This window comes from Podarcis muralis, chromosome 14, assembly GCF_964188315.1.
Source record: "Podarcis muralis chromosome 14, rPodMur119.hap1.1, whole genome shotgun sequence".
In the NCBI taxonomy this organism is placed as follows: Eukaryota; Metazoa; Chordata; class Lepidosauria; order Squamata; family Lacertidae; genus Podarcis; species Podarcis muralis.
This window is the reverse complement of record NC_135668.1, coordinates 55,200,834-55,221,937: the sequence shown is the minus strand read 5'-3', so window position 1 is coordinate 55,221,937 and position 21,104 is coordinate 55,200,834. Positions and strand designations below refer to the sequence as shown.

Below are 21,104 nucleotides of genomic sequence, written 5' to 3'. Positions count from 1 at the left end.
ATAAATGAAAGGGCTGTTTTTCAAACATATAGTGCATATAATCTCTTCAGTCTCTATATCAAGGAAGGAATATACTTCTGTAAATGAGTTAGAGGGTTTTATTTGCTCATGTTTGGCAACTCAAAACACTTTTTGCTTCTGAAAAAATTGAGGTAGGTGGCAGTGCAAGACCATTCAGGATTTGGAAACCTCAGATTTTTAACCATAAATATGAGTTGGAGTAACCTCTTGAAACAGTTTGCTATGATCTCTTCCTCTTCTAGCTGTTTCTTCTAGTCTTTACTCCTGTCTGCCTTGCCTGATGAATTGACTATCCTGCTGTCCTCCTCTAAACTCTCCAGATGTGCCCACCTCATCCTGTCCTGTTTTCTGGGTTGCCATCTGTCCTTCCATTATTCTCCTTCACACAATCAGACCCTTTGCTCCTTTTCCCAGCCCGCCCCCCCAGTCCCATTTTGAATGTGTCAGTACCTCCTCAAGAAACCATCTCTTTCTTGGTCCACCTTCCTCGTTTGGAGCATGCTCCATCTGCCATGACTTTTCCTCCTCCAGCTTCACTCTCAACCTCTACATCTGGTGTCTGGTCCCACCCTCAACATTCCCCTGCCTTCACAAAGACCACCGGCCCCCCACGCTGCAAAATCTAAAACCTCCTTGATACTTCAAACACCTTTGATACTTGTTCACTCTTCCCTACTTGATTCCTTTTACGCGTTAGGTTTCCACGATTCTCCTCTTACTTAAGCATTCTTTCAGTTTTTTGGTAAGCATAAGCTCTTCCACTGCTTTTCTCCTCTTTCTCTTGGGATCTCTGCACACACTGTCCCTGGGTGACCTTAGTAAACCCCATGGCCTTTACAAAAAAATAATAATTAAAAAATTGTCCAGTAGCACCCTAGAGACCAACTAAGTTTGTTCTTGGTATTAGTTTTCATGTGCATACACACTTCTTCAGGTGTATTTGGGCGCAGTTAGAGACCACAAAACAAACACTGATAATGCAGCCCTATAAAATTGTTAATTAATTAATTAAATTTGTATACCATCTTATACCTGCCAGTCTCAGGGCTGTTAACAACATTAGTGAGGAAATGGCTAGGTGGGCTGGGTGGGTCCCTGCATTAGTTTTATTGAAAAATAATTGTATTTAATGACTGCAGGGCTAAATTACATGCTGCCATTAAGAATTTAAGCAACATGGAAAATGAAGAATCAGCTGTGTTCATTTTTAGATTGATATCTGAATATTTCATCCAGGGATCAATTTTCACATGTATGTATGTGTGTGTTATTGAATGTGAGCGAGTGGGTAAAAGACTTACTGATAGTTTTTAAAAATTTCAATAAATTTATATTTTTGTCAGAAGAAAAACGTGGTGGGGAAGGGACCTTATATTTTTCATTGGTCTTCCATTATCTAACCTTGGTCTCTTTGTGTCTGTTCAGCACTCTGCTGCCAAAATTATTCCTCGCCTCTCTGATCACCTGACACCCATTCTAAAATCCCATTCCCAGATGCTGCTCCTCACGCTCCTTGTCTTGCCTTCAGAACCTTGCATGGCCTTTCTCCAGCTCTGATCTTTGCTCGCCCTTCTCCCTTGCGGCCGCCGGTGCTTGGATTTCCTCACGTGTTGCCACCTCTCGTCATTTAAACGCTTCTTCAAGACACATTTTCACCCCTAGTTCCCATGCGCTGTGTGTAATCTTAAGCATGTGCAGCTGGAAGAACCACACATTGCTTCCCTCTTTTCTTGTGCCTCTCCTTCCCCTTCCTCTGCCTCTTTTTCTCAAATTTTAGAGGGTTTGCTCCTGAAATCGGAATGGCCTGTCCTCCTGTACTCTCTGAAGCAGAGGTTCTCAACCTTTTTGTGTCAGTGTATCCCTTGACCAACTACCGTACATTCTTTTTGCAGCACCCCTGTGGGGCTTACGATAGGGTTGCCATATTTCAAAAAGTGGAAATCTGGACACAAAAGTTGTTGAGCGTTTTTTTGGCAAAGTTGTTGAGCTTTTTTCTCCTTTCTTAGTTTTTGAGCTGCTGTTTTAAAGGAATTTCGCCAAAATCTACACTTTCAACATGGGTTACCATACGTCCAGATTTTTCCCAGACATTTCAGCGATTTCCACCCTGACACTGTTTCTGACTGCAGTTTCCCGGCTATGTCTGGGAAATCCCAGGTGAATGGCAACCCTAGCTTGGGAGCCCAGTTATGTCACCCCAGAGCTGGCAGCCTCTTCTCCTCGCCCCTCTCCTTTGGAGTCCTCCAGTCATCTGCTGCTGCCCATGGTCTCTGAGCTGCCCCCCAAAAAAGAGAGGGGCCTGGGAAGAGGATGCCCCCAGCCTTACTGGTCCAGAGGAGAACATGAGGCCCTCACCTTATCTGGGGAGGCAGCAGTGGGCGTTGCCAGGCCTACATGGCAGAAAGGCTCCCCTTCAGCATTGGGCACTCAGCTCCCAGGCAGGCAGGCCTTGCACACAGCAAACACAAGAAATGCCAGCGCACTGCCTGCCTGCTTGCCTGCCTGACCTCCCACTAGTCTGTCCATTCCCAGCCCCGGGGCTGGTGGACTGGCTGGGCTCCCTGGCCTGCTTGCTTGCTTGCTCGCTCTGAGGCCGCCTCAGCTCCTGGTGACCAGCACCCCCTAGCCAGCCCCAGAGGCAGCACTCGCCTGCAGAGCTTGTCGCTGGGGCTGCTGCAATAAACAACTGTGCAAGCCTCTGGGAAGCAGAGACGCAAGAGGGCGTCAGAGGAAGGAGGGAAGGAAAGAGGGACAGAGGCCAGGGTTGCCCGTGGCACCCTTAACCATCATTCAAGGCACCCCAGGGTGCCACGACACACTAATTGAAAACCACTGCTCTAAAGCGTTAGGCACACTGATGGTGCTATATATGAACATAAATGATATTTGATGTTAAATCCAGTGCTGCCATCCATGTCACAGAACAGCTTTTGATTCAGCAGAAGGGCCTACTGTCATAAGAGGAGGCAGTGCTCTTCATTTCCCCCTTCCTGATCCAGCCCCGTTTGCTTTCTCCTGCTGTTCTGCAGTGGCTCCCCATCTCCTGGCGCCTTCATCGTACACCTTCAGGCGCCAGGTGAAAAGCTTCCTCTTTAACCAGGCCTTGGGCTGATTGACGCCCAGTGCCCTTCCAAAATGTGTTGGGAAGGGCACAGGTTATTGGTGAGCATTTTCCAAACCAAGGAGGAACCAGGTGCTGCTTTTGTAGAGTGAAGGAGAAATGTTGGGGTTCCCTGCCTTGCTGTTCTTCCACTTGCTGAGAAGGCAGGAGCTGGAGGCCTCTAGCAGAGAAGAGCAACCTGTCTCTCTGCACACTGGAGCCCCAGCATTGGTGGGGCTGCTGGGCTTGGCAGCTTCCCTGTTGGGTCATCCCCACATTGGTCACGGGTTTTGGATGTGTCTTCAGAAGTGAAGCGGATGCGCTCCTTTCAGAAACTGCCTTGTGCAAAAGAAGGCGACGTTGGGCCAGTCAGTACCTGCTGACCTGAGAGTGTACTGTTCTCTTTACCTGCAGAACATACTTAGCAAAGTCTGAGGAACAGTGCCTGCTTCTGTTAGGACGCTTCTATGCCAGCTATTGTTGGCCCAGGAAAAGCACTGCAGTTTTTGTTTTATAGCTCTAATTCTTTGGGATGGCAACTTTGCTGAATAAGCATGAATGGTTTGCCAAACTAAAAGTGAAAGCTTTTTAAAATACTGGTTTTAAACTGACAAATGTGATCTGGAGAAGTGTGAATTGACCTCCAAGTATTGTCTGAGAATTGTCTGAGGTGGTCCACATTGAACTGCTTGGAGTGCTAGTTATGATTTGGTGATAATTTAGAAAGAGAACATACTGCCTGCTGAAATATTATTAAAAAGGAAAGCAACAAGTAGACAACAACAGGTGCTTTCAGATGGAGGCAAAGTAGCTTAAACTGTCAGTCATTCTCATCTAATCTCATGTGGATGGCAACTGCATTGCAAGGAGCGAGACTTGCAAGCAACATGTTTAGAATCATGCATACATCTGGTTCACAGCACACCTCAGGAGTTCCCATTGAATTTACTGGCACTTCTGAGTATTTATGTCCAGGGCAGAGTGCATAGCTATAAGTTCTCCCACAAAGTAAATGCTAAAAATTGCATGGTGGAATCTTAGTGGCTGTTAGTTGTGGCAAATTAGTTTGAGATGGTGATCAAATGGATGCTCTTTAATAAGATTGCATTGCAAGTTGTTCTGTCCTAAGTGAAGCTTCGTAAGGTGATACAAAGATGTTTTGTCTTTCTTTTTAGTCTCAAATGCAAACCCAGGTACAGCAGGTGGGAATTGTACCAACGCAGACAATGGCAGCCGGGCCAACAGCTGACCCTGAGAAACGCAAACTTATTCAGCAACAGTTGGTTCTGCTACTTCATGCTCACAAGTGTCAGAGACGAGAGCAAGCCAACGGAGAGGTGCGGCCATGTGCCCTTCCCCACTGCCGAACCATGAAAAATGTCCTCAATCATATGACACATTGTCAAGCTGGAAAGGCCTGTCAAGGTAAGAGCAAGGGTTTAAAACCATGTCAGGAGGTCTGTGGTATATGGTTCTCCAGTTGTTTGTCTTCTGCACGATTGTGTCCCTCTTTCTGGCCAGTGAAACTGGGTCTCCTTAAGTTTGAGCGTCATGGCCAAGTTGACTTTATTGCAACAGGAGGCACTTCTCCAATTCCAGGCCAGACCATATACAGTGGTGCCTCGCAAGACGAAATTAATTCGTTCCGTGAGTTTTGTCGTCTTGCGATTTTTTTCGTCTTGCGAAGCACGGTGTCGGGAAAGTTTTGGAAAAGCTTCAAAAATCACCAAAGTCTTTAAAAACCTCAAAAAAGGCTACCACACCGCGTTCTATGAGTTGCTCCTCGAAGTCAAGTCGCAACTGTATTAATGGTGTTAAGAAAAAGGAAACAAACTTGCAAGACGTTTCCGTCTTGCGAAGCAAGCCCATAGGGAAAATCGTCTTGCGAAGCAGCTCAAAAAACCCTTTCGTCTAGCGAGTTTTTTGTCTTGCGAGGCATTCGTCTTGCAAGGTACCACTGTACGGAATAGGTAGCTCTCCAGGGCTTCTGGCATTGGGGGTTAATTCCCTCCCTTGTGGTTTAGTCCTATATTGTTTTTGAAACTCTCACCATGCCTCGGTTCACTTGGAAGCAGATGGGATAATAAGTATTGATTTGCAGGTTGCCTCTAGAAGCACACCTGTTGGCCTCATCAGAAGGTTCCAGGCTACTGCTGCTTTTCTCTGCAGTCCTCAAGGTCTTGCAACAAACCTGCAGCAGGAGACAGGCAGGACCCTCGGATCCCTTCAGAAGTACTTTGGCAGGCTGAGCAAGTCCCACCCTGACCATGTAGGCATCTCGCTTGACCCCCTGCTAACGTTGGAGATCCAGAGCTAGAGTACTCCCCTCCCTCCACACGACAAAGAGATGACTGCCCACCCTCTGCTGGAGGCCCCCTTGCCAGAAAACTGCTTCCATTGCCAAGCTGTTCTTACTCTTCTAAAGTTAAGCTGAAATCTACCCCATTGATCTTAATGCTGTTAAACCTCTGTGTTCCCTCTTTGCTCTCTTCTCTGGGACAACTCTTCATGGGTTGGAAGAGGGCTGCTATGCATCCCCTCAGTCTTCAACCTTTCCTCATAAGACTTGAGACTTGTTTCTCATACTACCAACCAACTTCATTCCCCTTTTGAACCTATCCCAGTTTGCCTGTGTTCTTGGAAGTGTGGCACCCAGAGCTAGACTCAGGACTCCAGATGCAGAATAAAGTGGGCCTGTTAATTCTCACCACTTAGAAACACTGGTTGGCATCTGTTTGTCTCAGGAGACAGTAGGAAGAGTGTGCCTACAGGGGTGAAGTCAAACCATTGGAGAGTTACAGTGCCTGCTGTGGCTGTAGAGGACGATATGGGGGGGGGGATATGTTTTGTTGCAGCTGGGGCAGATGAAGGCGTCTGGTTGTGCTGGTACAGGTGTACCATGATGTTTCTTCTTAGAAGCAGTGCTTCTGCTGAAGCAGCCTAAACTTGTATTAGCCTATTTTTGTAGCTGCAGCAAACTACTCATACTGGGAGTAGATTGCAGTCTCTTGGAAGGTCTGATCTAAGTCATTGATAAAAATGTAACAAGGCTGCTCCCAGGACAGCCTCCAGCACCTCCTTGGAACTTCCCCCCAACTTGATGCAGAGCGTTGATGGGCATGCATCCCTCTGGAGCACTCTTTTGACCAGCTGTGAACCCACCTGGTGGTTTTTATCATCTACCCTGCCTTTAATTAACCCAAATGTCATGGAGATTTTTGTCTAATGCTTTGCTGAAACCAAGGTGAATTTCACTGAGAGCGTTCTCACAATCCTTCAAAGGATACGAGAGCAAAAGGGGGAGAAGGCTGCTTTTCTGTTCCAGGAATGTGACTCTTGACTTCAAAAAGGTTTTCCTACCAATAAGATGGTAGTCCGGTGTGAGGCCAGGGTCACTGTCCAAGGGGTGGGCAGGGCAGGCATTTCCCCCGCAGCTGACTAGTAACGAAAGTTTTGTAAGGCCCTCCTACAGTGGATGCTGCCCCAGCAGACCAGACCTACCACTGTCCTCCCTCATAGGTTCATGGCAGCTAGAATTAGACCTCCCTCTGAATTCTGCTTTGGCACAGGTACCTGTTTGGTTGCCCATTAAGGTTATCCATTGTTAGTTAAGCCTAGTGACTTCAGTGTAATGAGTATAAATAAAAGAGCTCTGCAGGATCAGGCCAAAAACCCATGTAGTCCACCACCCTGCTGTAATAGTTGCCAACCAGATGCCTGTGGGAAGCCTGCAAGCAGGACATGAGTGCAAGAGCAACTCTCCCCCCTCCTGTGGTTTCCAGTGACTGGTATTCAGAGGCACATTGCCTCTCCCAGTGGAGGTCAAACAAAGTCATTGTGGCTGGTAGCTCTTGACAGCCCTCTCCTCCATGAATCTGCCTAATCCTCTTTTGAAGGCCTCCACTAGAGTTCCTCACAAATTCCATAGTCTTCCTTGTGCTGTGGGCAGAAGTCATTTCCTTTGTGTATCCTGAATCTTCCAACATTCAGCTTCATTAGTTGTCACTGAGCTCTAGTATTATGGGAGAGGAAGAAAAACGTCTCTATTCATTTTCTCCACACCGCAAAGTCCCCTCTCGCTGGCCTTTTCTCTTAACGAAAAGGTCCGTTCCTCGCAGGGGAGCTGCTCCATTTCCTCCTTTGAACTGTTTCCAGTTCTCCTGTCTCCTCCTTGAGATGAGGCAACCAAAACAGCACACAGTTCCAAGTTCCAATGAGAGCAGTAGGATACTGATAGTTTTATCCTTGGTTCCTTTCTTAATAGTGATCCCTTGTATGAAATTCACCTTTTTCACAGCTGCTGCTGTGGGTCTTCATTGAATGATCCACTTCTGGCCACAAAATCTCATTCCTGGTCAGTTGCTGCCAGCTGAGATCCTATAAACATATATGCAGAGCTTGTGCATTACTTTGCATTTGCTTCCATCGAATCAACATTGAAATGGCAACTGCAATCCACACAGTTGGGAGAGATCCTTTTGGTGCTACTCACTGTCTCTTTGTTTTAACCACACTAAACAATTTTGGTGTCATCAGCAAACTTGGCTACCTCACTGCTCACCCCTAACTCTAGATCATCCATGACAGGTTAAAAAGCACATTCCAGTACCAATAATTGGGGAACCCCATTTCTTACATCCCTCCATTGGGAGAGCTATTTATTCATATTCCATGCTTTCCGTTCCTTAACTAGTTACTGATCAATAAGAACAACTTTCCCTCTTATTCCTTGACTGCTGAGCTTATTCAGGAGTCTTTGGTGAGGTACTATATCAAAACGGTTTTGATTATGACTGCTGCATTGATTATGACAGTTGATAGGGCAATTGCAGGCTCCGCTTCATTTTGCAAGATAAGAAAGATGTGTTCTCTGTGTGCAGTGTGCATGTTGGAGCTGCACCCATTTTCTGAGACACTACACTCCCTCCAGAAGGAGAAGTCTGTCTGAAGAATTCCTCAGGTTCTTCTCAAAATGGAGAACGGTCTCCCCAGAAAAGTTGATGCTCCAGCTTCTATACAGAAAGCCATTGTGGCACGCTTCAATTTTTCTGGAACCAGAGGAAGCTAAGCACCAGGCAGAAGGTGATAAGAAACGAGTACTAAGCAAGATGTCATTAACAGCAGCATATCTTGCAAATGTCAATCTGTCATGGACTGGCTGGACACAGAGGAATGGTGGGAAGCAGCAACTGGGGAAACCCCAAGGGAGGAAGGCTCAGAGTCCGGGGATTGGTGGTGGGACAGCAGTGAGTGGTCAGAAGGAGAAGAGGGAGCAGAGACAGGCACATCAGCATAGTCTCCGGTGGCTTGAGAAGGATCTGGGGGTGGGGAAAGCCCTATTGAGTGGACTTAAGCTCAGTTGGCATTCTCTTGCTAAGAATTCTGAGGTTTACTTTTTGTATTTCTGGTGACGAAGCATCAGTGCTGAGTCCATATCTTTGGGATATCAGCTGTGCAGTGTGTACGAATTGCATTTCTTGTCCTTTCCCTCCATTATAATTGAGTGGCATGTTGTGGGTTATGTTATTACGGTCATGGAAGGTGGATTTAATGTTTAATAATCTTATTTAAGTTCACCATTTATGCACATTTAGATATATCCTTTTACCTGTCAAAAACCTCTAAATAGCTTTTAATAGATTAAGCATCTTTCAAATATTTCATTATTATAAGTTACTGTTACTTACCTTTGGTAGGAGACCATTTAGTCATGACAGCCTTTTTAAAACGATAAAATAAGGAAATTATTTGTGTCCCCTTATCTTCATTAGTCTAGTAGGTGACACTGTCAGTGTTCAGTTTCTACACCTATGTAGAATGTTCTCCTGCCGCCTTGTCTGCTGTGCTTTTTCCAGTAATGCTCCTTGTTCATAGATGTGAACTTTCAAATGCTCCTGCAGCATTTACTGGAGAAAACAGGTGACCTCAGAGTGGAACTGAGATCCTTCAAACCTATAAAGATGTTGCATATGGTTTCTCTTCTTGTCCTAGTTGCCCACTGTGCATCGTCACGTCAGATCATATCCCACTGGAAGAATTGCACGCGGCACGATTGTCCTGTGTGTCTCCCGTTGAAAAATGCCAGTGACAAGAGAAACCAGCAACGTACGTATTCACCAGTGTTCAGAAAAGTCTGGTTTGGAATACATACTTAGGAGATTCTGCCCTGAAGAAGTCCAGTGTAAATGTAATGCCAGCCTAATTCCCCTTCTGATTATTTTTGTGATTTGCTAGTTCGCAAACTTGCGCTAGCAAGTTGAGATAATCATCCATAAAACTGTAAGGGTGTCTCTCATGCCGTCTCTACATGAGAAGGTGTGATGGGATCTCTCCCCCTGCCTTCAACACCCCCAGCACCCCTTTACAATCTGCTGTGGAGGGTTGAGGGACCCCACCCCCCAGAGATGGTTTTGGTATGCTTGTAAGACTGCAGAAGGGAGCAGAAAGGGGGGATCTCGTTGCACAAGTCCACTTCCACAATGTTGGATTCCACTCACAGCATCTGGAAGAATCCCTAGAAAGATCTCTCTTCGTTGCCAGGTGTCTTGGATGACAATAATAGCAATCGAAACACAAACTGAGCAAGGGTCAGTTAATGCGCCTGCTCCTCAGTCGTGTGTGGCAGTGGGGTGTGGTTCTTATCGTTGGCCAAGGTCTCTCCAGTCTGTAAAAAGGCAGAGTTATTTCAAGACCCTTGCCATCTCATCCTAACCTACATCCCAGGCTTGTTGTGAGGATAAGGGGGGTGGAGAACCATGTACACTGCCACAAGCTTCTTACAGGAAAGGCAGGGCATGAAGGCCATTCAGTCAAGGTTTTAAAAATCCAACAACATCTTGGCCTCTGCTCTGTCCAACAGCATTTCATGCTTCTTTTGTCCTCCTCTTTTGCAGCACTCCTGGGATCCCCAGTTGGCGGCATCCAGAATTCTATTGCCTCTGGGACGGGACAGGCAACGACTCCTTCTTTGAGCAACCCGAACCCCATTGACCCCAGTTCCATGCAGCGAGCCTATGCAGCTCTTGGCCTGCCCTATGGCAACCAGTCCCAGCAGGCGCCACTGCCGCCCCAAGTGCAAGGCCAGCCAGCTGCCCAGCCCCAGGCTCATCCGCAAATGAGAACCATGAATTCACTGGGTAGGTTGGGGCGCATGCAGGAGGGGGTGGGGTGGGTTTCAAACAAACGTTAACTGCTTTGGGGGGGCATGGAGGGGAAGGGGGTACAAATCTTACTAGAAATACAACAGCAAATGTAACTACAGCCTCATTCACAAACTGCAAAAAAGTGGAGCCTCCCCTTTTTTGTGTTTGGTCTCTCTCCCCCCCCCCCCCCCTTGTCCTCCTTGACACCCACGCTTGTGCCACAGATTCATCCTTCCTGGTGTAGAATTGGGGGGGGGGGGAGAATAGTGAATCTGTTAACCACAGTTAACAACAACAAGGTAAATATATGAGATGAAATGGTGTGGAAGAAAAGGATATGCAGCAGAATACTGTTTGAGTAGAATGCCAAGGAGAGATGGACTTGGGAAATCCTGAGAGAGGTGACGTAAGGGAAAAGGTGTAATGTATATACTAAAACTTTGGAAATGACCAAACTGCAGGAGGCAGTGGAAGACAGGAGTGCCTGGCGTTTCTGGTCCATGTGGTCATGAAGAGTCAGAAATGACTAAACGACTAAACAACAACAAAAATATATTTAAAATAGTGAATGTGGTAGGACCGCTATTTATACAGTTAAAGATCTTGCTTGATTTATCCTACAGTACATATAAAAATGTTAGTGATTTAATTGTGTGAATTGACTGGTGTTTCCTCTGAACTAAACGAGGGATAATCTTATTCCAAAGGAACTAATCAAATGAATCTGACTGCTGGAGGAATAACAGACCAGCAACCTAGCATGATCCCAGAAACTGCGCTTCCGACTTCACTTGGGGCAGCAAAGTAAGAAATGTTTTTAAAGGGTTGCTGAGTGTTTACACATGATTTCTATTTTCAGTTGTAGAAATAACTAGTCCTTAGTCACACTTTTTCTCACAGTTGTTTCATAGTCCCCTTTTCCAAGTAACACCTCAGTTCTTTGTTTTCTGTTTTCCCTTCAAAAGCAAAATTGCACTTGAATTTCATTACCTGCTCTGTTGTAGTCAGTTACTGGATAATTTCTTAGCCTTAAAAACAAGACTTTTCTGGAATGCAACAGAGAGCTTCAAGAGTTTCCCTCACTGCCTTTTCTTTTAGCTCCTTAATGAATGATGGCACAAATTCGATGCCCACAGCTGCACCACCTTCAAGCACCGGGGTGAGGAAAGCCTGGCACGAGCATGTCACTCAGGACCTGCGCAATCACTTAGTGCACAAACTGTAAGTGTGTCGCGTGGGTGGACCCGACTTGCTGCGGGACAGGGCAAGAGTCTTGCCAGAGCTGCAGCCCTGCTCCTTGGCGTTTGGGGGTTTCATGGGTCTGAAGGCTTCGGGGGGGGTGTTGGAGGGTTACAGTCAGAACTGGTTTAAGAAAATTCTCCATTCTTTCCACTTACGTTTTTATTTTCAACAACCCAACCCTAGACCCACATTTTCCCTCAGGGTGTAACTATCATCAGTTTCAATTACGCCATGCTAGGGGAAGGCTGAATCTCTCCCAATTACCTGAAAACTGGGCTTTTGAAATCGTTTTGCATGGTGTAGGCAGATAGGGGAATGTAAGGTTTACCCAGGACTTCCAGCAGCATTCGTGATGGACTTTATGTCTCTTCTTTCCGCAGCGTGCAAGCCATCTTCCCAACTCCTGACCCAGCAGCACTGAAAGATCGCCGGATGGAGAATCTGGTGGCTTACGCTAGGAAAGTAGAAGGGGATATGTATGAATCAGCTAACAGTAGGGTAGGTTCTGTGCCAGACAAGAGCTTGGTCTTGTGAAGTCCTGTGTGGCTGAAAGTGGCTCCTTTTGACTGTGTTCCTCCACTGCAAGGCATGCCAATGCTTCCATTGCAGGTTGTGTTGCTTTCTAGCAAGCAGCTCTGAAACAGCCTGGGATTATTCTGTAATTCCTGAAATCTTGAGTGCTGCGCCTCCTTTGTTCAACAAACCAATGAGTGCCTAGAAGTCTTCCTGTCCATAGGCAGGAAGATCAACTGGTTAAAGAAAATACTGTAATCTTACTAGGGATAGCCTTCATAAATTGAGAGAAGCGGGACTGGCTCTGGCCTTGTTATTGCCAATTTAGCCATTGTTCCTTTTGTCGAAGAGTCTACTTTTTGGTCAAGTTCCAGGAAGTGTCTTAGTCTTCACAGCCTAGCGCTCAGATTCCTAAAACACAAGTTATGAAGGAGAACTCTTCAGATCACTTTTCATGCAAAATAAAATTTAAGCCAGTGTTAATCAGTCATCCTTGCTGCTTTTTTCTAATATATTCTAAAACCTAATCCTAACATTTTCCCCCTTCTAGGATGAATATTACCATTTATTGGCAGAGAAAATATATAAAATACAAAAGGAGCTAGAAGAGAAGCGGAGGTCTCGTTTACATAAGCAAGGGATCTTGGGTAATCCGCCAGCCTTACAGGCTCCCGGGACTCAGCCTCCTGGCATTCCACAGGTGGCGGCAGCTGTGGGACAAGCCCAGCCTGTGAGACCTCCCAGTAAGTACTCCCAAAAGGAATGGACAAGTGGAGCAAGGAAGTCTGGGTCAGATTCTATATCTGTGGCGCACCATTCAGCCTTCCACGAGGCACAGAAAGTGGGTTACCATAAGAACACACAAAGAAAAAGCAGTATTGAATAAAATCACCCCAGAAAGGAAACTACTATGTTTATAAAGCCACGTTGAGCAGCAGCGTGCTTGCATCCCCTAGAGCCCAAAGGCCCTCTCAGGCAAAAGTACTTTCCTGCCTTCTAACAGTCTGAAAAGAAGGTGCCACAAATGAAAAGGCCCTGCTCCTTGCAGATGTCCAGGTAGCGTCTGTGAAGGATGATATCTGGAGAAGGTGCTCTTTGAGAGGGCCTGAATTTAGGGTGGTTTGTTGTCAAGATCAAAAGCAGCATGTTGAATTGACCACGATGCAAACTGTTAGCCGGTGAACTTCTTGCAGGACTGGCATTGTCTTCCATACTTGTAGATTCTCGCAATAGGTTGGGGGTTTTTTGCCATTCTGAGCTGTCATCAGGTACGCTGCCCCCCCCCCTCCCGGTGCATTACAGCAGTTCAGCTGAGACGCTGTGGAAGGTGTGGCAGTGACAGGTTCCCGTCCGCCAAGGAGAGAATGCCTTTGGTGCACCAGCCAAAACCGTGAGAATTATATCTAGGTCTCTGGGGGGCAGCAGCCCCAGAGAGAGCATGGCCAAAATGAAGACGTCTCCCTTCAGAGGGCAGTGTGAGCAGAAGCAGCTCACTAGCTCAAACCCTGACCATCCCCTCTTACATGGATGGACCTGGTTTAGCATAAACCCCATTACTGTCTTCAGACATCATTCGGGAAACCCATCACTGAGGAAAAGGAGAATTAAATAGGTGCCATCAACATCCAGAGACTTCCCCCCAGCAGTTTCATGTAGATGTTCAGCAGTGCAGGAGACAGGACTGAACTCTGCAGCACCCCAGAGGTTACTTTCCTTGGAGGGGAGCAACTATCTTCTCTCACATCCTTCTGGAACCACACACACACACACACACACACACACACACACCAGCTAGTAAGCCCAGGGCTGCTGTAAAACAGCAGCCCCACTCCACACCAGGCAGGTAAGGAGGACACCCTAGTTGGTGGCCTCGGAAGACAGTTACAACCCCAAAGCTCACTTGGAGTCCCGTTGTAGGGCTGTTTGTTGATTAAAGACCCCTGAGTTGATTGCCCAGTGAGATTTAATCATTTCAATTGGCATATGCGTCTGATGCACCATCTTGGAAGAGGCATTAGAATGAAAGGGGAAGGTCTGTTCTCAGCCTGTCAGCTGTAGTTTTGATAGGCTCTGATATTAAAAATAGTGTTTGTTTGGGTTTTTTAAAAAAAACTTTATGCCTAATTAACCAGGATGGCTTTCTATTTAATTGAGGTTTTAATCTACACATTATTTGAAGTTTGCAGCCCTGTCAGTTTGATTTCTAGCATTTTGATTTGTCTGCTAAGTGAAGATTGTGCTGAATGAAGCCGCGAAGGAAGAACTGACGGTGCTGCTTTTGTCCTCTTGCAGATGGGCCTCTGTCCATGCCGAATGTGCCTCTGAGCCGCCTGCAGGGGTCTCAAGGTATTCAACTTGCACTAACCTGCTCCTTTCCTTAGCCTCACTCTTGCGAGTCTCCTATTGGGGGTGGGGTGGGGGGTTGTATCCTGCCTCCTCTGTGCCACACTTTCACCTGAGCCTTTGTTCCAAGGGAGTAGACTGAGAGCATGCCACGGGGGAGGGGGGCACAGCCGTTGAGGCGGATACGAAAAGCTTGGCTTTCTTGAGCTCTACTTCCCCCAACCCAGAGCGAACCAGGGGGTCCCTGAGTGGAACTTGGTAGCAGTCCTGGGGAGAATGCACCTGTTCCAAGATGCCCCTCACTAATCTGTTGTGTGCGTTACCCTCGCCACTCAAAGCCCATAGTAAAGCCAGCCAGCTTTCCTGACATAACCGCAGGGTGCTCCAGACGCCACGTAGAGAGGGGGTAAGGTAAGTGACACTGGCTCCCTCTCAGCTCCACTTCCTTTTATCCAAAGGGAATGGTGCATGTACCGTATTTTTCGCTCCATAAGACGCACTTTTCCCCTCCTAAAAAGTAAGGAGAAATGTGTGCTCATCTTATGGAGCGAATGCAGGCGGGAGGCTCTGCTCAGCACTCCCTTTAAAGAGCCGCGTGGAGCGCGTGTGCGGCTCTTGAGGGCTTTTCTGCGAGGTGGGGAAAGGGACTGACGGGCTGCCCTCTGTCCCTTCCCATACCTGCCGGAAAAGCCAGCAAGAGCCGCTGCCAGGCTCTGCTCAGCGCTCCCTTGTAAGGGCTCCCTTTCGTCCCTCATCCCGCTTTGCTGGGAAGCCAGCAGAAGAGGCTGGCTTCAGCGAGAGTTGCGCAGCTTGCTCTGCTGGCTTCTCAGCGAAGCGGGAGGAGGGACGGAAGGGTTTAAAGCAAGAAAAGCGAGAACTGCTTACATGCTCTGCGCAGAAATTTTTTTTTCTTGCTTTCCGCCTCAAAAAACTAGGTGCGTCTTATGGAGCAAAAGTTGTTTTTTTTTTTTAATTGTATTTTTCACAACCCTTAGCTTTCCATTTTCCTTTCCCCAAATTTCAACATGGTCCCATTCAGTTGCATTTTTTAAACACAGATCCTGTCTCCACATGGCACTTCTGGATAACCCAGCTGCTGGGAGTGGTAGAGGGGGTGGAGGAACAGGAAGCTCCTGGTGCCAGCTGTTAGTGGGGGGGGGATGACTTGTGCTCTGAGTGCTGGGAATGTCTGTGGCTAGACTTGCGCAGGACAGATCCCATGTGGGGAAGACCACTAAGACTTGCGTGGAGAACAGTGTCTGCTGACAGTAGCAGCTCCTTCCCTCAGTGCCCAGGCATCGCTCAATAACAAGACAATGGGACGACAAATGTCCCTGTGCTGCCCTTTAAACAGAATCAGAAAAGGTGTGCTGGAGAATTAGGGGACTGTTGGAAAGAGAGCTCTCCACATTTAGAGCTCTCTGTCTTTAGTCCCTCTGCTAAGTGTCTTCTGGCTGCATCTTGACTTCTGTGGGTTTCCTTCACAGTCACTGCCAAGAGGGGTTAGGTCTCCTCTGCTCAGCTGCCCTGCAGGCCAGGCTTGACTGTTCCTCAGGCTGGAATGGTGGCAGGAACATGGTGGGCTGAGCTTTGTGTTGATCCGCACTTAGGGGACTCGCTCCTAATGGGCTCTTCTGGGGGTGCATTTTGCAGGAGTGAATCAGTTTAACCCCATGTCCATAGGGAATGTCCAAATGTCCCAGGCATCGATAGGACCCCGCACCACCCCTCCAATGAACCATCCTGTCCAGATGAACAACATGGGATCCATTTCCACGGTTTGTAGCTCTCTCTTTCTTCCTTTTCTTCCTGGCTATTTAAAGCTTGGGATACGTTAAGAGAAATAAACTCATATTCTGGTTACCTCAGGTCCTTTCCGGTATTGCATCATTCAGTTTTGGATTAATTCAGTCACTTTATTTTATTTCATAAAATGTATGTACAGCAGGCCTGCAACTTACATGGGGGTTGTGTTCCAGGGGTCTGCACGCAAATTCAGGAAGGCCCCCCCGGAACCAGCTCTCCATGTGACCCCTCCTTTACTGAGCTTTCAGAAGGCTTTGTGAGGCCTCTGGAAGGCTGTGGGTGGATCCTGCAATATCTTTCGGGCGCCCTTCCAACTCCCCGCCCCCCAATTCTCCATTTACTTACTTATTTCCCCACCACCTCTGCAAATCTGTAAGTTGTGGGTCTACTGTACCACTTGATTGTTTTTTTAAAAAACAACAACCCTCAAAGCAATTCACAAAAAGAATAAAACAATGGTGTGGTGTTTTTAAGTTAAAAACAACTATTTAGAACGTTTAAAAAATAATTGGGACGCGGGTGGCGCTGTGGGTTAAACCACAGAGCCTAGGATTTGCCAATCAGAAGGTCGGCGGTTTGAATCCCCACGACAGGGTGAGCTCCCGTTGCTCAGTCCCTGCTCCTGCCAACCTAGCAGTTCAAAAGCACGTCAAAGTGCAAGTAGATAAATAGGTACCGCTCCAGCAGGAAGGTAAACGGCATTTCCATGCGCTGCTCTGCTTCGCCAGAAGCGGTTTAGTCATGCTGGCCACATGACCCGGAAGCTGTACACCGGCTCCCTCGGCCAATAAAGCAAGATGAGTGCCGCAACCCCAGAGTCGGTCACTACTGGACCTAATGTTCAAGGGTCCCTTTACCTTTACCTTAAAAAATAATTAAAATCAATGATAAGCTGAAAACCAGGTTAAAATACATGTCAGCTTTCTAAATTAGACATTAGGGCAATTTTCTGTTTCAAGTTAGAAATAGAAATCAAATAAATACATTGGATGATTCAGTGTAGTGAAGACGTTAGAGGGCAGCCTGGCAGGAGGGAAGAAGAGACTGCAACTGGCAAGCACATTCAGCTCAGAGAGACGGGGGGGGGGGGAGCTGCCTGGTGCCTGTTTTCCCTCTCTTCTGAAACGGATTCAGTGAGCACCTAACTCTCTTGTGGGCCAGACCCTTAATGCTCAGGGCCTGCTCTGTTTGCAGATGGCGCTGTCTCCCTCCCGGATGCCTCAGTCCCAGAACCTGATAGCAGCTCATTCCAACAGTCTGATGGGTCAGGCCTCCACCCCAAGCCCCTTCCTGCCACAGAACCAGTTTTCTGCTTCCAGTGGAGCTTTGAATGTCAACAGCGTTGCTTTGGGGCCAGCAGCGGCACAGGCAGGAGTGGCACAGGTACGGCTCATGGCTTGCTTCATTTTACTCGCCCTGGCATAATGTGGAATTCCAGGTTTTCATCAAAACGGTGAGGACCGTTCTCTCGCTTCAGATATTTGTGTCTGCACCTTAGTATTTCTGTGGCTTCCACCATTTCCCTGGATGTCAGAGTCAAGGCACTGTGTCGCTGTGGTCCTTCTGTGAACATTTGTATGCAAGAGAACCTCAGCAATGCCGTCTTGTGACGGTGGTGTAGGAGCTCAGCTCTCAAGCCCAGCCATGACTCTGACATGGATCACAAGCCACTTGCTTCCCAGACCTCATGATTAAATTCTAACCTAGATCATCTCAGGAGTTGTCTACTGAGCTTACCTAATGCACACCTCTTCCCTCAGCCTGTTCTCCTGGCAGATAGTGAGCCAGCCCCTGTGCGCCATGTCATATCCTGTTCACCCAGCCACTGGCAGAGGAAGGGGGTGCAGTGGGTGAAGTCCCCCCTGGGTGTCATCCCTGAGGGGGGTGACATCGCTGCGCCACCCCCCAGGACGCTTGCTGCAGGCGGCGCATCCCCCCCCCCCCGCCCTGCAGGCAGCTAACCCCACCCCCAGCTAGCTCCGCCTCTGCACCCAGCCAGCTGGAAACTCCTGGCTAATCTGCATATCCACTTGCTCTGTGCCTCTGCAGACCTCTCCTTTCCTCCTCAGTCCTGCTTGTGCTGAGGTGTAGCAGTATCTTTCTTGCTCTCTTCTTTGGTTCTTGCCTTGTCTTTGTTGCCCTCCCATCTCCTGGGGGCACACATCACTTTTGCATCCCCCCCCCCACCTTTCCTCCTCTCCCCCAAACTCACCATGGCTCCAAGGCGGAAAAGCAAGGCAGCAGAATCAAAAGCAGCCTCTTTCATGGCCCCCATGCAGAAGGGGCAGTGGCCGCCACTCAGGCAGCTTCTCATGCAAAGCACACAGGCTCAGACTTCAGCTGCAGCATGCAGGGAGCAGCACGCCACGCCTCCCTGGCCCAGCTGGGAAGGGTCCTCAGGTTCAATGGCCAGCTCCATGACTTGGGCAGCGATGCCTCCAGCCACATCTGGGTGGGGGGAAGAACTCCCGAGCAAGGAGAGGATGAAAATGTACCAGAAATGGCCTCAGCACACATCCACAAGTTAAGACAACTCCTGAGAGGAGCCGCTCTCCTCCGTCCACCAACCATCCACAGATTCGCAGCAGTGGAAAATGCAGTCCTTAAAGCACTAGCACAGACTCCCTTCAACCTCTTAGATCTGTTTCTTTATACTCCAAGGCTGTGCTTCCTTCTGGTCATCACAGCCAGGCGAGTTTTAGAGTTTCCGTGAGAAAGGAACTATGTTTCTTCCGCAAGCCCAGCATGACATTTGCATAGAGACCCTTCCGAAAGGGAAGAGGGAATCCTGCCGTTCCCAGCCTATAGAGAGGACTAGGGAATCCCCTAGGCATTAGAAGGGCCCTTAGGAGTTCCATAAAGAGCACTGAAACAAACAGTGGCAGAAGGTGTCTATTTCTTCAGCTAATGGGCCCCAGCACCTAGACACATCACAAGAGTGGCAGCTGCCTCGTCTGCTTCAGCCACCACCATGGGAGATTTCTAGAGCCACTACCTGGACCTCCACTTCTGCCTTCACCTGCCACTATTAATGGGACCTTCTTGCCTTGGCAGAGGCAGCACTGGGCAGGAGCGTCTTAGCAGGTGTGTTATCCCCACAGGAGCAGCCTCTTGTCACACCTCCACAGCACACACAGGCTTGGGGAGGTGCCACAGTGGCTGGCTCACTCTCTTACCACTAAGGGGCCTTCTCTGGTAGGCAAGGGACCTGGCCACCACCCAGCCCTGCATAGCAGCTGCTCACCACAAGTCAAGCCAGGCCTCAGGATCCGTCCTTCTGCCACAGCTCTCTGTGTCCATCCACTGTGTCCATCCATCTGTCAGCTCAGGAACTGGTCTGACCAAGCTTAGTCACAGGTGGAAACTTGAAGGAGAGGCAGGAGGAGGAATTCGGTGCAAAACATATGATGTAACTCACAGTGGCTGGCTCACCTGCCTACCCAAAAAGCGTACTTTGTGCCCCATGTGATATTGGGGAAACGGTGTGGGAGAGGGACGCAGCCAGACTGGCGCTTGGTCTGCTTGTGTTGCCCACTTTTACACAGGGGTTTTTGAATGCAGCACTAACAGTGTCTCCCTCTGGCAGGGGCAAGTTCCTGGAGCTGCTCTTCCCAACTCTGTGGATATGCTGGGACCACAAAGCAGCCAGCAGCTCTCGTGTCCTCCCGTGACCCAGCCACCCCTTCACCAGCCTGCGGCTCCTCTCTTGTCCAGCGTGGCAGCTGGCATGCCACCGGTCCAGCACCAGACCCCGCCAGGGATGACGCCTCCACAGCCTGCAGTGCCTGCCCAGCCGTCCACACCAGTCTCCGCGGCGGGACAGGCGCCCACTCCAGCAGCCGGCTCCGTCCCCAATGCTACGCAGGTGCAGAGCACGCCTTCGGGGCAAGCCGCAGCCCAGTCGCAGATCCCACCGCAGCCTCAGACCCCAGTGCAGCCCCCACCCGTGCCAACCCCGCAGCAGCAGCAGCCAATGTCTGCCCAGGCCCCTGGCACTCCGGTGAGTATTTGGCCTTTTTGCATTACTGGGCCCAGCATTTGCGCCAGGGAGCAAGCACTCTGTCATGAATGGCAGCGGTGCTCTCGCAGCCACTGTGCAGCACCCCAGAGTACAGGGCACAACGTTTCCTCACCTTCGTTGCATGTCGTCCAGCAGGAGCAGCATAGGAGGCTGCCTTACCCCGAGACAGGCACCTGGTCCACCTCACTCAGTACTGCAACAAGCAGAATCTCTCAGTCAGGGGCGGAACCGGGAGTCTTTTGTCTCTCCCACTGAACTAGGATTTCTCTAGAAGCTCTGCCTTCTCTAGAAGCATTGTGCATAGTTTCAGAAGCAAAACAAAAAACCCGAAGGAGATCAGGGCTCCTGTTCCCAAGTTGCTTGCAATCCAGATTCCATCTAAGAGGATCAGAAGAAGAGCAAAAAGAAGAGAAGATCCTCGGATGGGCTGGAGAACCTGTGGCCCTTCAGATGTGCAGGCCAAATGGTCAGGGAGGACAGGGGTTGTAGCCTAACAACATTTGGAGAGATGCAGGTTCTCACCAGGTGCTGGTTCGCAGCCCAGATGTTTCAATAGCACATGGTCTGGCAGCCAGCCAGCCAAGCTGCTCCTAATGCTTAGAGTGATGGTTGAAGTGCAGAAGTGTCTCTCCCACCTGGGAAGGTAAGCCTGCCTGCCTGCTCAGGAGACTGCTCAAGTCTTTTAAGCCTTCCGACGTTGAAGATGGGCGGAAGAGCATGTCTTGTTCACATGTTCCGCTCAGGCTGCTCTTCCTTTGACGCTGGCAGAGTGCAGCTCTTACTGTGACACAATCATTCCCCAGCCTTTCACCAGTTGCTGTGCTCTCAGCAAAGGGCAGCCCCATATTTTTGTACCTTCAGGAGATGTTGATGTTGGTGTTGATGTAATAATTGTGTTTGTATAAGGGGAAAGGCC

At 48.6% G+C, this 21,104-nt stretch overlaps 1 protein-coding gene across 3 annotated transcripts in view; it reads left to right on the top strand.

The window, feature by feature from the left end:
• CREBBP (CREB binding lysine acetyltransferase) overlaps window positions 1-21,104 on the top strand; it is a 62,629-nt gene that overhangs the window by 13,672 nt on the left and 27,853 nt on the right. For 2 of the 3 annotated variants that reach the window (XM_077918770.1, XM_077918769.1), the window contains 11 exons: window positions 4,297-4,546; window positions 9,113-9,226; window positions 10,015-10,257; window positions 10,971-11,067; window positions 11,362-11,484; window positions 11,886-12,003; window positions 12,569-12,761; window positions 14,311-14,364; window positions 16,015-16,139; window positions 17,362-17,550; window positions 19,754-20,167. In XM_077918770.1, coding sequence (XP_077774896.1) covers window positions 4,297-4,546; window positions 9,113-9,226; window positions 10,015-10,257; window positions 10,971-11,067; window positions 11,362-11,484; window positions 11,886-12,003; window positions 12,569-12,761; window positions 14,311-14,364; window positions 16,015-16,139; window positions 17,362-17,550; window positions 19,754-20,167 — 1,920 coding nt within the window. The remainder of the gene's footprint in view (window positions 1-4,296; window positions 4,547-9,112; window positions 9,227-10,014; window positions 10,258-10,970; window positions 11,068-11,361; window positions 11,485-11,885; window positions 12,004-12,568; window positions 12,762-14,310; window positions 14,365-16,014; window positions 16,140-17,361; window positions 17,551-19,753; window positions 20,168-21,104) is intronic. The other variant, XM_028707139.2, reaches the window with a different exon arrangement.